Source organism: Dendrobates tinctorius, unplaced genomic scaffold (genome assembly GCF_039654945.1).
Source record: "Dendrobates tinctorius isolate UK_male_01 unplaced genomic scaffold, ASM3965494v1 ptg000016l, whole genome shotgun sequence".
Lineage (NCBI taxonomy): Eukaryota > Metazoa > Chordata > Amphibia > Anura > Dendrobatidae > Dendrobates > Dendrobates tinctorius.
Genome location: NW_027361684.1, coordinates 15,204,180 through 15,220,862, shown reverse-complemented (window position 1 = coordinate 15,220,862; position 16,683 = coordinate 15,204,180). Strand labels below are relative to the sequence as shown.

At 45.0% G+C, this 16,683-nt stretch overlaps 1 protein-coding gene across 1 annotated transcript in view; it reads right to left on the bottom strand.

Moving 5' to 3' along the window:
• Nucleotides 1–16,683, bottom strand: part of DHRS13 (dehydrogenase/reductase 13) — a 41,329-nt gene that overhangs the window by 9,031 nt on the left and 15,615 nt on the right. The window contains exons 3-4 of the mRNA XM_073565487.1: nt 496–619; nt 4–315 (exon numbers count right to left, since the gene is read on the bottom strand). Of these exons, the coding sequence (XP_073421588.1) occupies nt 4–315; nt 496–619 (436 nt within the window). The remainder of the gene's footprint in view (nt 1–3; nt 316–495; nt 620–16,683) is intronic.

The window sequence follows — 16,683 nt, the reverse complement described above, 5'->3', positions numbered from 1 at the left end:
TACCTGGGTGAACGGAGTAACAAGTGACATCGGTGCCCTGTAATCGGTTGGCCAACTCTCGAGCGTACAGAACATTGGCGAGCTTACTGTCACAGTACGCCTGGATAATTTCCATCCATGATTCTCCAGATGGATTTAGGTTCTTGAAGTCAATTCTTCCCTTGCTATGAGCACTGGAGGCAAGAACCACGATACGGCTGGGGCTACACTGCTTGAGACGATCCAAAAGCAAATGAGTCAACAGAAAATGACCCAAGTGATTGACGCCAAAGACCAAATTGAAGCCGTCTTCAGTCTTGCCTTTACCTTCAATGCCTAAAGTGAAGAAAAAGGTAATTGATGAAAACCATAAATATAGTCATATCTGGATCTTTGGGGACATTTCTCAGCTTTTTCGGTAAATGAGCACATGGGTGTTAGACACTACAACGAAGGCACCTAGTAGAGCACAGGACTACGTCAGGACGGAGAGTTTCATTGATTCTGATGGCTCACCAGCATTGTTTATTAGTATGTCCAGACGAGGTTCACTGCTCAGGAATGCTTTGCAAAATGACCTAATTGATGCAATGGAGGCGAGATCGAGCTTCATGAACAGCACCTGATTGTTGCCAGAAAGCTGGAGAAACAAATAAAATACACAAGATATCAGTAAGGATCACATCTAAACCTTCAGACTGGGGCTACATGACAACGCTGACTGTCATACAGGTCACATGGCTAAAGATCGCTGGTTGTTACTGCTATATCGCAGCAAAACACAAGTGAATAGCGTAATTGCATGGTACTATGGCAAGCAAGTCACAAAAAAAAACATTAAACCAATTGGATCTATTCCAACTTGATTGTCATGGTTGCAGTACTTTGTGGCTCACAGAGACCCTATTCACTTGCATTATATTGCAATGTAGCAGCTCCATATAGCAATCTGTGGTCGTATGACCTGTTTAGCAGCCAAAGTTCCTGCGTAGCTACAGCCTAATATATCACATATTCCCATAATAATAATAATCTTTATTTATATAGCGTCAACATATTCCGCAGCGATTTACAGTTTAACAGATTATACACAGCAGTCATAACTAACAACGGCAACAATACATTAAAGCAAAATAAGCCGACCCTGCTCGTGAGAGCTTACAATCTACAATGAGGTGAGGGAGATACAAAGCTCAGGTGTGTATTTACAATGGTGTATTTACAATGAGGATATCCTACAGAGATGCCAAATGTCCAAACTACGATCGGGTAGTGTGAATATAAAAATGGATGTATTGAGTCCATATTGAAATATACAGAATGCATTCAGACCATTACAGAGCAGCATTGCTGGTCATACATGTACAGACAGACAATGCTCACAGTGACACACTCTTGAGAACTGTTTACTTATTGTCTGAAAGCCTTCACCTCACAAACAGTTCTATGTTTGTTATTGTAAAATATGGAGGTTTATTCAACCTCTGTCTGTTGTGGACTGATGCGAGTCCTTGAGAGCTTTTGATTTGTCAGGGTATATTGCCCATCGTCTGATGTTTGCCTGGTATCTCTGATTCATCTTATCTTGACAGCTGGCCACTGAAAGGGCAGGGTGAAACCAGAGTTACACAGTGTAAATCACTATATAAGGCCAGAGAAACATAACTTAGGGCCCCGTCACACATAGCGGCTCACCAGTGATCCCGACAACGATATCACCTTGTCAGGATCGCTGGAGAGTCGCTATGTGATCGCTGGTGAGCTGCCAAACAGGCAGCTTCACCAGCGATCAGGACCAGCGACATGCGGGTAACACGCGACGCACGTCGCTTAGTTACCTGCAGTGTATCTTAGTTACCAGCGCGCTGATGCAGGGAGCTGGTAACTAAGGTACACATCGGGTTTCTAGGCGCTATGCGCCCGTTAGTAACCCAATGTGTACCTTGGTTACCATCTCCTGCTCGCTGGTCTCCCGCCTGTCACACGCAGCGATGCGTGCTGACCAGTGGGAGACCAGCGAACCCAAAAATGTCCAGACCTTTCAACAGCGATCAGCGATACCCGGCAGGGGGGCCGGTCGCTGATCGCTGTTGCGTCACAAAACTTGTGACTCAGCAGCGATCTCGCTAGCGAGACCGCTATGTGTGACGGTGGCTTAAGACAGAAGCAGAAAGTTGTGTATCTGCTTATACGTGTACAGTCTTGTGATACCTGCATAATTGGGGACGCCCATGCAGTGTTGTTATTATTATTATTATGCATTTTTATAGCGCCATTTTTCCATGGAGCTTTACATGTGAAAAGGGGCAAATGTGGACAAGTACAATAAACATGAGCAAAACAAGACACTCATAAGTACAGGAGGAGAGAGGTCCCTGCCCGCAAGGGCTCCCATTGTTGTGAATTTCCTGGGGTTTCTCTGTTTTGGTGTTGCTTCTCAGATATTCCAGACGGATGATGTTTAACCCCTTTACCCCCGAGGGTAGTTTGCAAGTAAATGACCGGGCCAATTTTTACAATTCTGACCGCTGTCCCTTTATGAGGTAATAACTCTGGAATGCTTCAACGGATTCCTGTGATTCTGAGATTCGTTTCTCGTGACATACAGTGGGTACGGAAAGTATTCACACCCCTTTAAATTTTTGACTATTTCATTGCAGCCATTTGGTAAATTCAAAAAAGTTCATATTTGTCATTAATGTACACTCTGCACCCCATCTTGACTGAAAAAAACAATTGTAGAAATTTTTGCAAATGTATTACAAAAGAAAAACTGAAATATCACATGGTGATAAGTATTCAGACCCTTTGCTCAGACACTCATATTTAAGTCACATGCTGTCCATTTCCTTGTGATCCTCCTTGAGATGGTTCTACTCCTTCATTGAAGTCCAGCTGTGTTTAATTAAAGTGATAGGACTTGATTTGAAAAGGCGCACACCTGTCTATTGTAAGACCTCACAGCTCACAGTGCATGTCAGACCAAATGAGAATCATGAGGTCAAAGGAACTGGCCAAGAAGCTCCAAGACAGAATTGTGACAAGGCACAGGTCTGGCCAAGGTTACAAAAGAATTTCTGCAGTACTCAAGGTTCCTAAGAGCACAGTGGCCTCCATAATCCTTAAATGGAAGAAGTTTGGGACCACAAGAAGTCTTCCTAGAGCTGGCAGTCCAGCCAAACTGAGCAATCGTGGGAGAAGAGCCTTGGTGAGAGAGAGGTAAAGAAGAATCCCAAGATCACTGTGGCTGAGCTCCACAGATGCAGTAGGGAGATGGGAGAAAGTTCCACAAAGTCAACTATCACTGCAGCCCTCCACCAGTCGGGCTTTTATGGCTGAGTAGCCCGACATAAGCCTGTCCTCAGTGCAAGATATATGAAAGCCCGCATTTTTTGCTAAAAAAAAAAAAAAAACACATGAAGGACTCCCAGACTATGAGAAATAAGATTCTCTTGTCTGATGAGATGAAGATAGACCTTTTTGGTGATAATGCTAAGCGCTATGTGTGGAGAAAACCAGGCACTGCTCATCACCTATAAAAACCCGTCTGTCCCACCAAAAGTTCAAAAAACCGGAGCACAGAAACAGCACAATTTGAAATTAATAAACAAACATTTTATTAATCCAATAATTGCCATATGAATATATAAACTGATAAACCTCCGTTTGATTAATAAAATGATGTTTGTTTATTAAATTTAAAATTGTGATGTTTCTGTGCTCTGGTTTTTTTAACTTTTGGTGTGACAGACGGGTTTTTATAGTGTATGATTGGCACATATAATATTTTTGAATCTTATTTTGATTTAACTGCTCATCACCTGCCCAATACAATCCCCACAGTGAAACATGGTGGTGGCAGCATCATGCTATGGGGGTGTTTTTCAGCTGCAGGGACAGGATGACTGGATGCAATAGAAAGAAACATGAATGCGGCCAAGTACAGAGATATCATGGATGAAAACCTCTTCCAGAGTGCTCTGGACCTCAGACTTAGCTGAAGGTTCACCTTCCAACAAGACAATGACCCTAAGCAAACAGCTAAAATAACAAAGGAGTGGCTTTAGAGAAACTCTGTGACCATTCTTGACTGGACCAGCCAGAGCTCTGTCCTAAACCCAATTGAGCATCTCTGGAGATACCTGAAAATGTCTGTCCACCAACGTTCACCATCCAACCTGACGGAACTGGAGAGGATCTGCAAGGAAGAATGGCAGAGGATCCCCAAATCCAGGTGTGAAAGACTTGCTGTATCATTCCCAAGAAGACTCATGGCTGTACTAGCTGAAAAGGGTGCTTCTACTCAATACTGAGCAAAGGGTCTGATTACTTATAACCATGTGATATTTCAGTTTTCATTTTTAACCCTTTCATGACCCAGCCTATTTTGAACTTAATGACCTGGCCATTTTTTGCAATTCTGACCAGTGTCCCTTTATGAGGTAATAACTCTGGAACGCTTCAACGCATCCTAGCGATTCTGAGATTGTTTTTTCGTGACATATTGGGCTTCATGTTAGTGGTAAATTTAGGTCGATAATTTTTGCGTTTATTTGTGAAAAAAAATCAGAAATTTGGTGAAAATTTCGCAATTTTCAAATTTTGAATTTTTATTCTGTTAAACTAGAGAGTTATGTGACACAAAATAGTTACTAAATAACATTTCCCACATGTCTACTTTACATCAGCACAATTTTGGAAGCAAAATATTTTTTTGTTAGGAAGTTATAAGGGTTAAAAGTTGACCAGTGATTTCTCATTTTTACAACAAAATTTACAAAACCATTTTTTTTAGGGACCACCTCACATTTGAAGTCACTTTGAGGGGTCTATATGGCAGAAAATACCCAAAAGTGACATCATTCTAAAAACTGCACCCCTCAAGCTACTCAAAACCACATTCAAGAAGATTATTAACCCTTCAGGTGTTTCACAGCAGCTAAGGCAATGTGGAAGGAAAAAATGGACATTTTAATTTTTCCAACACAAATTTCCTTTCAGCATCAATTTTTTCATTTTCACGTGGATCCTAAAATTTGTTGGGCAATTTCTCCTGAGCACACCAATACCTCATATGTGGTCATAAACCACTGTTTGGGCGCACGGCAGGGCCCGGAAGGCAAGGAGCACCATTTGACTTTTTGAATGGAAAATTAGCTCCAATTGTTATCGGACACCATGTCGCGTTTGGAGAGCCCCTGTGTGCCTAAACATTGGAGCTCCCCCACAAGTGACACCATTTTGGAAACTAGACCCCTTAAGGAACTTATCTAGATGTGTAGTGAGCACTTTGAACCCCCAAGTGCCTCACAAAAGTTTATAATATAGAGCAGTGAAAATAAAAAATCATTTTTTTTTCCTCAAAAATGATTTTTAGCACGCTATTTTTTATTTTCACAAGGGTAACAGGAGAAATTGGACCACAAAAGTTGTTGTCCAGATTGTCCTGAGTACGCTGGTACCCCATATGTGAGGGGGGGGCACTGTTTGGGTGCACGGCAGGGCGCAGAAGGGAATGAGCGCCATTTGACTTTTTGAAATGAAAATTAGCTCCAATCGTTAGCAGACACCACGTCATGTTTGGAGATCCCCTGTGTGCCTAAACTTTGGCGCTCCCCCACAAATGACCCCATTTGGAAACTAGACCCCCTAAGGAACTTATCTAGATGTGTGGTGAGCACCTTGAACCCCCAAGTGCTTCACAGAAGTTTATAACACAGAGCCGTGAAAATAAAAAATCATTTTTTTCCCTCAAAAAAAATGATTTTTAGCCCGCAATTTTTTTTTCCACAAGGGTAACAGGATAAATTGGACCCCAAAAGTTGTTGTCCAGTTTGTCCTGAGTACGCTGATACCCCATATGTGTGGGGGAACCATTGTTTGGGCACACGTCAGGGCTCGGAATGGAAGTAGTGACGTTTTGAAGTGCAGACTTTGATGGAATAGTCTGCAGTCGTCATCACGTTTGCAGAGCCCCTGATGTGCCTAAACAGTGGAAACCCCCCAAAAGTTACCCCATTTTGGAAACTAGACCTTCCAAGGAACTTATGTAGATGTATGGTGAGCACTTTCAACCCCCAAGTGCTTCACAGAAGTTTATAATGCAGAGACATGAAAATGAAAAAAACATTTTTTTTCCACAAAAATAATTTTTTAGCCCCCATTTTTTTATTTTACCAAGGGTAACAGGAGAAATTAGACCCCAAAAGTTGTTGTGCAATTTTTCCTGAGTACGCTGATACCCCATATGTGGGGGTAAACCACTGTTTGGGCACACGTCGGGGCTTGGAAGGGAGTGAGCACCGTTTGACTTTTTGAACGCAAAATTGGCTGGAATCAAAGGTTGCACCATGTCGCGTTTGGAGACCCCCTGATGTGCCTAAACAGTGGAAACCCCTCAATTCTAACTCCAACCCTAACCCCAACACACCCCTAAGCACAGCCCTAACCCCAACACATCCCTAACCCTAATCCCAACCCTAACCATAAACCTAACCCCAACACACCCCTAACCCCAACACTAACCATAACACTAACCACAAGCCAAGCCTAACCCTAATTCTAACCCTAACTCCAACCCTAACCCTCTTTTCAACTCTAACCCTCTTTCCAACCCTAACCCTAATTCCAACCCTAACCCTCTTTTCAACCCTAACCCTCTTTCCAACCCTAACCCTAGCCCTCTTTCCAACCCTAACCCTAACCCTGATGGAAAAATAAAAATAAAAATATTTTCTTTATTTTATTAGTACTGTCTACCTATGGGGGTGATAATCGGAGGGTTCATTTACTTTTTATTTCATTTTGATCACTGTGAGAGTGATCAAAATGAAATAATGGAATCTGCAGCCAGCAGATTCGGGCGGGCGCACTGCACATGCGCCCGCCATTTTCCAAGATGGCGGCGCCCATGAACCGGACCCGCCGGACACCGGGAGCGACGGGGGGGACTTAGAAGGTGCCGAGGGCGGTAAGAGTGGGTGAGGGGGGGGATCGGAAGCTGGCGGGGAGCGAAGGGAATGGGAGGGGGGGCAGATGATGACAGCGGCGGCAGATCGCCGCTGTCATTCAGTGGCAGAGGGGGGCGATCGCCGGTGGGGGGGGGTCAAATCTGTGTCTCCAGCCATGTCCGATGCTACTGCAGCATCGGCCATGGCTGGATTTTAATATTTCATCAATTTTCATTGATGAAATATTACTATCGTTCTGATTGGCTGTTTCACTTTTAACAGCCAATCAGAGCGATCGTAGCCACGTGGGGGCGAAGCCACGCCCCCTGTGGTGAATTACAAAGCCCCTGTATCTGCGGGTCAGGTGACCTTTCATTGACCCCGGTCACCCGACCCGCAGGGGGGCTTTGAATTCATGACACAGGGTATGCGTCATAGGTCGGATTGGCACCGACTTTCATGACGCATACGCTGTGTCACAGGTCGGGAAGGGGTTAATAAATTTGAAAAAAATTCTACTTTTCTGTTTTTTTTCCCCCATCAAGATGAAGTGCAGAGTGTACATTAATGAGAAAAAAATGAACTTTTTTGAATTTACCAAATAGCTGCAATGAAACAAAGTGAAAAACTTAAAGGGGTGCTTCATGATAGTGGTAAAAAAATTTTGATATTACTTGCGTTTGTGAAAAAAACAAGAAACAAAAAAAAGAAATTTGGTGAAAATTTTGCAATTTTCGAACTCTGAATGCTCTTAAATCACAGAGATCAGATACTGTCACACTTAATAATAATAATAATAAATTTTATTTCTATTTCTATAGCGCCGACATAGTCCGCAGCACTTTACATTTCAGAGGGGACTTGTACAGACAATAGACATTCCAGCATAACAATAATCACATAGATTATAACAGATACCAAGAGGAATGAGGGCCCTGCTCGCAAGCTTACAGTCTATGAGGAAAGAGGTAGACACGAAAGGTGGGTGGTAACAGTTGCCCTGATTGTTTGGACCAGCCATAATGTTAAGTGTGTAACAGTACAGACACAGAGGGCTAATGAATGCATAAAGCATGTGGGAACATGATGCGGGGAACCTGGTTATGGTTAAACTTTTGGCTGTGCCACACAGGGATAGATTAGGTTAATGTGTTGAGGCGATAGGCCAGTCTGAATAAATGCATTTTCAGGGCACGCTTAAAATTGTGGGGATTGGGGACTAATCGTATTGACCTGGGAAGTGCATTCCAACAAATTGGTGCAGTGCGTGTAAAGTCTTGGAGACAGGAGTGGGAGGTTCTGATTATTGAGGATGCTAACCTCAGGTCATCAGCAGAACGGAGGGCGCGGGTAGGGTGGTAGACTGAAACAAGGGAGGAGATGTAGGGTGGTGCTGAGCCATGGAGGGCTTTGTGAGTGAAGGTAATAAGTTTATACTGAATTCTGGAGTGGATGGGTAGCCAGTGTAATGACTGGCACAAGGTAGAGGCATCGGTGTAACGATTGGTGAGGAATATGATCCTGGCTGCAGCATTCAAGACAGATTGGAGAGGGGAGAGTTTGGTAAGAGGGAGACCGATGAGAAGAGAGTTACAATAGTCGAGATGAGAATGAATAAGAGAAACAGTAAGAGTTTTTGTAGAGTCAAAAGTAAGAAAAGGTTGAATTCTAGAAATGTTTTTGAGGTGCAGATGACAAGAGCGAGCCAGTGATCGAATGTGGGGGGCAAAAGAAAGCTCGGAGTCAAGTATGACCCCAAGACAGCGGGCATGTTGCTGGGGAGTAATAGTGGAGCCACACACAGAAATGGCAATGTTGGATATAGGTACATTAGTAGAGGGAGGAAACACAAGGAGTTCAGTCTTTGACAGGTTCAGTTTCAGATATAGTGAGGACATGATGTTAGACACAGCGTTTAGACAATCATCTGTGTTTTCTAGAAAGGCTGGCGTGATGTAAGGAGAAAAAGCGTATAATTGGGTGTCATCAGCATAGAGATGGTACTGGAAACCAAATCTACTGATTGTTGAAGAGGAGGGGGCCTATAACCGATCCTTGAGGAACCCCAACAGTAAGCGTAAGGTGAGAGGAGGTGGAATCGGCAAAAGATACAGTAAAGGAGCGGTCAGAGAGATAGGATGAGAACCAGGAGAGAACGGTGTCCTTGAGGCCAATGGAACGGAGCATAGTGAGGAGGAGCTGATGATCCACAGTGTCGAATGCTGCAGAGAGATCCAAGAGAATTAGCATGGAGTAATGACCATTTGATTTAGCTGTTAGTAGATCATTAGAGACTTTAGTGAGGGCAGTTTCAGTAGAGTATAAAAAGCGGAAACCGGATTGGAGAGGGTCGAGAAGAGAGTTATCGGAGAGATAGCAGATAAGACGGGAGTGAACCAGGCGTTCCAGGAGTTTAGAGATGAAGGGAAGATTAGAGACAGGTCTATAGTTAGTGGCACAGTTTTGGTCGAGGGATGGTTTTTTTTAAGTAGTGGATGTATGATGGCATGCTTAAATGAGGAGGGAAAGATACCAGAAGAGAGAGAGAGGTTAAATATTTTAGTTAGGTGAGGGGTGACAGCAGGGGAAAGGGACTGGAGGAGATGTGACGGAAATGGGTCACTGATGCAAGTGGTTGGGCGAGAAGATGCAAGGAGCCTGCTTACTTCTTCTTCTGTGACTGGTTCAAAATCAGAGAGTGAGCTAGATGCAGTGGAGGAGGGAGGACAGTGCATGGTATGAGGTGATTGGGAGATAATTTCCTGTCGAATCTGATCAATTTTTTCTTTGAAGTAATTGGCCAGATCGTCAGCTCGGAGCTCCGTGGTTGGGGCCTGTACTCTTGGATTGAGTAGAGAATGAAAAGTGTCAAAGAGACGTTTCGGGTTATTGGCCAGTGAGGTGATGAGGGTGTTGAAATAGGTTTGTTTGGAGAGGTGAAGGGCAGTGTTGTATGTTCTAAGCATAAACTTATAATGGATGAAATCTTCGTGTAGATTGGATTTTCTCCACAGACGTTCGGCGCACCTGGAGCACCGCTGCAGGAAACGTGTTTGAAGGGTGTGCCAGGGTTGTCGCCGTCTGTGTTGTGGTGTTCTATTTATAGGGGGTGCAAATTCATCCAGGGCACTTTGAAGTGTTTCATTGTAATGCTTCAGGAACAGAATCAGGACATGAGGGGGAGGAGATAGGGGCCAATGAAGACTGCAAGTTCTTCATTAGTTTCTGGGTGTTAATGGCCTGTATGTTTCTATAAGTATGGACAGTGGGGGTGACCTGAGCAGCCTGGCAGTTCTTGATAGAGAATGAAAGAAGATTGTGGTCAGAGAGCAAGAGAGGGGAGTTTGCGAAATCATCGACTGCACAAAGCCGAGAGAAGACCAAGTCAAGGGAGTTTCCATCTTCTTGCGTTGGAGAATTAGTAAGCTGCGAAAGGCCAAACGAGGAGGTTAGAGCTAAAAGGTGAGTAGCAGATGGGGAGAGGGGAAGAGCAATGGGGATGTTAGGGTAGGGATGTCACAGGAGAGAAAATGTGGAAGCCAAGTGGCAAAATGATCCAGGAACTGATGGGAGGGGCCGGGAGGACGATATACCACCGCCACTCGCATGGAGAAGGGGGTGTAGAGTCTGATGGCATGGACCTCAAAAGAAGGGAAGACTAGTGAGGGTAGTTGAGGGATAACCTGAAAGGTACATTTTGGTGATAGGAGCAGACCAATGCCTCCACCTGCTCTATTGTCTGATCTTGGGGTATGAGAGAAGTGTAGTCCCCCGTATGAAAGAGCAGCAGCAGCCGTAGTGTCTGACTGCTGGATCCAGGTTTCAGTAAGAGCCAGGAGGTTAAGAGAATGACGCGATCAGGATCACTTGTGCATCGCCAAGTGGTCGCTAGTGAGCTGCCACACAGGCAGATCTCACCAGCGACATAGCAGGGGTCGGGGGTCGCTATTTGCCTGTCAGATGAGGCGATCCTGACGTCCTCCACCCGCGTCCACGCGTCGCTCGTCGGCGCCACAGGAAGCCCAGCAGGAAGCGCCCGACGAGAAACGGCCCAGGCTGATCTCGCGCGATCAACGATAATCAGCGGGGGAGCCGGTGGGAGGTAAGTATCAGACATAGCGATATCGCTAGCAATATCGCTGCTGCGTCACAAAGCCAGTGACCTTATAGCGATATTGCTAGCAATATCGCTTAGTGTGACAGGCCCTATACGTCACAAAATACTTGATAAGTAACATTTAACACGTTTAATTTACATCAGCACAATTTTGAAACCAAAATTTTTTTTTTGTTAGAAAGTTATAAGGGTTAAAAGTTGACCAGCGATTTCCCATTTTTGCAAACACCATTTTTTTATTTTAGGGACCACATCACATTTGAAGTCACTTTGAGGTGTCTCACTTTGAGGTGTCTACATGACAGAACATACCCAAAAGTGACACCATTCTAAAAACTGCACCCCTCAAGGTACGCAAAACCACATTCAAGAAGTTTATTAACCCTTCAGGTGCTTCACAGGAATTTTTGGAATGTTTATAAAAAAAAAAAAAAAAATTTACTTCAGATCCAAATTTTTATTTTACAAATGGTAACAGGAGAAATTGGACCCCAAAAGTTATTGTGCAATAAGCCCTGAGTACGCTGATACCTGATATGTGGGGGAAAACCTCTGTTTGGGCATATGGCAAAGCTCAGAAGGGAAGCAGCGCAGTTTCACTTTTTCAACTGAAAATTGGCTGGGATTAAGATCGGACACCATGTCGCGTTTGGAGAGGCCCTGATGTGCCTAAACAGTGGAACCCCCCTCCCCCCACAAGTGACACCATTTTGGAAACTAGACCCGCCCAAGGAACTTATCTAGATGTATGGTGAGCACTTTGACCCCCCAAGTGCGTCAGAGACGTTTATAACAGAGAGCCGTAAAAATAAGAAAAATCATTTTTTCCACAAAAATGATCTTTCTGCCCCCAATTTTTATTTTACCAAGGGTAACAGGAGAAATTGGACCCCAAAAGTTATTGTGCAAATTCTCTTGAGTATGCGGATACCCCATATGTAGGGGGAATACTACTTTTGAGGCACAGTGCAAAGCTCAGAAAGCAAGAGGCGCCATATTGGAGTTCAGATTTTGCTGGAATGGTTTGAGGGTACATTGTCACATTGGCAGAGCCCCTGAGGTGCCAAAATAACAGGAACCCCCTATATGTGAACTCATTTTACAAGCTACACTCCTCAATGAATTCATCTAGGGGTGCAGTGATCATATTAACACATGTGCCTCACAGAATTTTATACCAATGAGTGGTGAAGAAAGAATAAATTACATTTTTACCACTATAATGTTGTTTTAGCCCCAAGTTTTTATATTTTCTAGGGGCCAATAGGAATTTTTTTTCTTTTTCAGCAAACTGAGGTCCATTTTTTTCCTGAGTGTGCCAATACCCTACATGAAATCGGGAAATATATTTCAGGCACAGTGCAAAGCTCACAAGGCAAGGAGAGCCCATGAGGTGCCAGAACAGCGGAACCCCCCATAAGTTACCCCGATTTACGAACAACACCTCTCAATGAATTCATCTGGGGGTGCAGTGATCATATTTTTTATACCATTTCGCAGTGGACAAAATAACTACATTTTACATTTTCACACAAGAAGTGGGTAAAAAAAATGGCATCAAAATTTGTCCCACAATTTCTACTGAACGTGGAAATACCCCATATGTGGATGTACAGTACTACCTAGCCATACGGAGAGACTCGAGAGGAATAGAGTGCCATTTGCCCATTCAAGTGAATGGGTCTGTGCACATGTCAGTGTGTTTCCATGGACCGTGTGTAAACCGCTGACATGTCCATTTTTTTTTTATATCAGCACGGGCTACAAAACGTCCCGCACACGTGCACACAAGTAACACACATGGAAGTCATCCATGTGACATGCATCGTGCCGGGGGAAGAAGCGTTACAGTAAGCGCTGTTCCCCGTCACAGGATGCTGAACACGGCTCTCATCATTCTTCCATGTTTTGGCGGTGATTGGCGCGAGCAGGGGAGAATGATGAGAGTTACATTTAAGTGATAAAAGTGACAGCTGATGGGACTATTACTCCCATCAGCCTACCCCTGCTGCTGCTAATCACAGTGACAGTAGGAGTGGCTGATGGGGGTATTCATCAGCCGCTGCCTGCGCTATAAATAACTAAGTGAATGAAAAAAAACAGCGTGGGCTCCCCTGTATTTTCTATAACCAGCCAGGCAAAACTCACAGCTGGGGGCTGCAACCCACAGATGTCTGTTCAGCAAGGTTGGTTATCAAGAACAGAGGGGTCCGCATGATGATTTTTTTTCATTTAAATAATTTAAAAAATGTCATGTGGTCCCCCCCATTTTTGACAACCAGCCTTGCTAAAGCTCACAGCTGGGGGCAGGTATTCTCAGGCTGGTAAGCCCAGGGCCGGACTGGGACTAAAATTCAGCCCTGGCATTTGAAGTTACACAGGCCCACTAGTCACATGGTGACTATATAATATTTTTGTACAGTTGTAGGTTACAAGAAGTGAGAGGAGATTAACACGACTATATAACATGTAGTCAGAGCTGTGCCCAGTATTTCAGCTCTGTCCTATTTATTGCTTTTAGGTACAGTACTCCTCCCAAAGCTCTGTCCCCTTTTGTATGCATGATTACAGAATTCCTGGCAGAACTGCTCTCTATTGGGCAACCAGCCCCCCTGGTCATAGCCGCCCCTATCATACCTCCCAACTTTTGAAGAAGGGAAAGATGGACAAAGACTGCAGCTTCAAATTTTGGCCACGCCCAGCCACACCCATTTCACAACTAGTCACACCCATGTCCACACCTAATCACACCCATTTAGCACTGCTGATCACACTGACTGGCACTAAGGAAGAGAGAAAACAGAGAGAGAGAGAGAGAAAAAAGAAAACAGAGAGAGCGAGAAAGAAAGGGGAAAGAAAGAAAGAACAGTGAGAGACAAAGAAAGAACAGTGAGAGACAGAGAAAGAACAGAGAGAGACAGAGAAAGAACAGAGAGAGAAAGAAAGAGGGGAAAGAAAGAAAGAACAGAGAGAGACAGAGAAAGAACAGAGAGAGAAAGAAGTAAAGAAAAGAAAGAAAGAACAGAGAGAAAGAGAGGAAAGAAAAAGAAAGAAAGAGGGGAAGAAAGAACAGAGACAGAAAAAAGAAAGATTAGAGAGAGAAAGAAAGAACAGAGAGAGAAAGAAAATGAGGGAAAGACAGAACAGAGAATGAAAGAACAGAGAAAGAAAGAAAAAGAGAGAAAGAAATAAAGAAAGATTCTACAAAGATACTATAGCAGCCCGGCTCCCATTGTAGTGCCCACCTGAGCCTCCCGATGCAGGACCTATCATGATCCGCTCACATGGCCGGCATCCCCGATTCCAAGGCGATCCTGCTGTCTGCGCTATCGGAGGAGGACACGGTGATGGATCTGAAGCATTCCTGGTTCCGTCATAATCTCTCAAGAAATTATCTCATTTCCGGTCAGCTTCCAGCACATCACTTCAGGTGGAACGTCATGTGTGTGTTTTAAAATGCTCCTCGGGGCTCCGCCATGTACTCCTGTGTCCGTGGGAAAAGCCCGCTTTGTATGCTTTGTACACATATGGCTCCGCTCCGTACACGCGCGGCTCCGCTCCGTACACCTCGTACACTCGCGGCTCCGCTCCGTACACCTCGTACACGCGCGGCTCCGCTCCGTACACCTCGTACACGCGCGGCTCCGCTCCGTACACCTCGTACACGCGCGGCTCTGCTATATCCACACTGTAAATCCTGACCTCACACATACTTACCTCAACCAGCACCATGACAACAGCAAAGCAGAGTCTTGCAGACGGTAGAGGCAAGGCTGAGCGCACAGGACCTGTGATGAGGTCACAGGAGGGGCGAAGTCAGGGGTGACATGTCAGGGGTCTGAACAAAGGCTCCTGATCATGTGACCCCCTGACTCCTCCCCTCCTGTGACCTCATCACAGGTCCTGCGAACAGAGCGAGCAGGCAAGCGAGTGCGACGCTGTGAGTGGCTGCGGGGGGGAGGGGGTCTCATGCTAAGGCGAGGATGGGGGGCGTGGCGGCTTATCTCCCTGCAGTGCGGGAGGAACTTGGAAACTATCACCGCCATGCCCGCAGAGGGCCGGCGGCAGGAGCCACAGTGGCCGCAGCAGCTGGCAAGCGGCCAGATGATCGGGCGCTGCCGCCCGCGGCCCACATGACAGCGGCCCAGCGGGAAAATGCCCGGTTGGTTATATTGCCAATCCGGGCCTGGCCCACCCTAAAAATAGCAGCCCGCAGCTGTCCAGGAAAGACGCATCTATTAGATGCACCAATTTTGGCGCTTTGCCGGGCTCTTCCCACTTGCCCTGTAGCGATGGCAAGTGGGGTTAATGTTTGTGGTGTTGATGTCACCTTTGTATGGTCAGGTGATATCAAGCCCATGGCTTAGTAATAGAGAAGCGTCTATAAGACACCCATCAATTACTAATCCTATAGTTGTATTGTAAATAAAGACACAGTCAGAATAAAGTCTTTTACTAGAGATATAACAAAACCACAGTTTTCCATTTTTATTTAAAAACTAGCTGAAGAGCCCGGCGCTGCCCGGGCATAGTAACTAACTGTGGTTAGTTATAGCAAATTATAATTATCCTCCATCCCATAGTCCCGTGCCCATATACCCATCATACATATCCTCCATCCCATAGTCCCGTGCCCATATACCCATCATACATATCCGCCATCCCATAGTCCCGTGCCCATATACCCATCACACATCCTCCATCCCATAGTCAACCATTATGACATCATAATGAGGGGCGGGGCTTGATACACACTTTTCCCCCATTATGTAGATAGGGGCAAAATTGTTTGGTGAATTGGAACGCGCAGGGTTAAAATTTCGCCTCACAACATAGCCTAGGACGCTCTCGGGGTCCAGACGTGTGACTGTGCCAAATTTTGTGGCTGTAGCTGCGACGGTGCGGATGCCAATCCCGGACATACACACATACATACACACATACATACACACACACTTGAGCTTTAGATATTAGATAACAAACACAGATATACTCACCTAATGCCTACGCCACCGAAGCCCTCGTTCTCCTGTAATAAAGCAAAAGTAAAAAATAGAACTACACTTACAGGTAGTTGGGTTTCTAAGACCCTCCACGACAGCACACAGGAGCCACAGGAGGTTGCCTCCCCATCCTAATTAGGGACAGGAAACAAGAGGTTAAATAGCCCTCCCCTTCCTCTAATCCCCAGTGTTTTCCAAGGACCACATAGAGTGAAATGCTTTAAATATTATTTATTCATATAAGTCACATGAACAAATTTTGTTAGGGGGGGGAAATTACCCGTGCTGTCGTGGAGGGTCTTAGAAACCAACTACCAGTAAGTGTAGTTCTATTTTCTCTAATCCCCTCCACGACAGCACACAGGAGGTATACCAAAGAATAATGGTTTAGGGAGGGACCACGGCTTGCAGGACTTTTCTGCAAAAGGCTAGATCTCGTATTGACATAAGATCTAATCTATAAAGCTTAGTGAAGGTATGGACTGAAGACCAGGTCGCAGCCTTGCAGATCTGCTCGATGGATGCATTAGCCTTTTCTGCCCAGGAGACGGAGACATCTCTAGTGGAGTGGGCTTTCAGGGATACTGGAGGAGGTAGATCCTGACTTTTATAAGCGGCCGTGATTGCTTTCTTG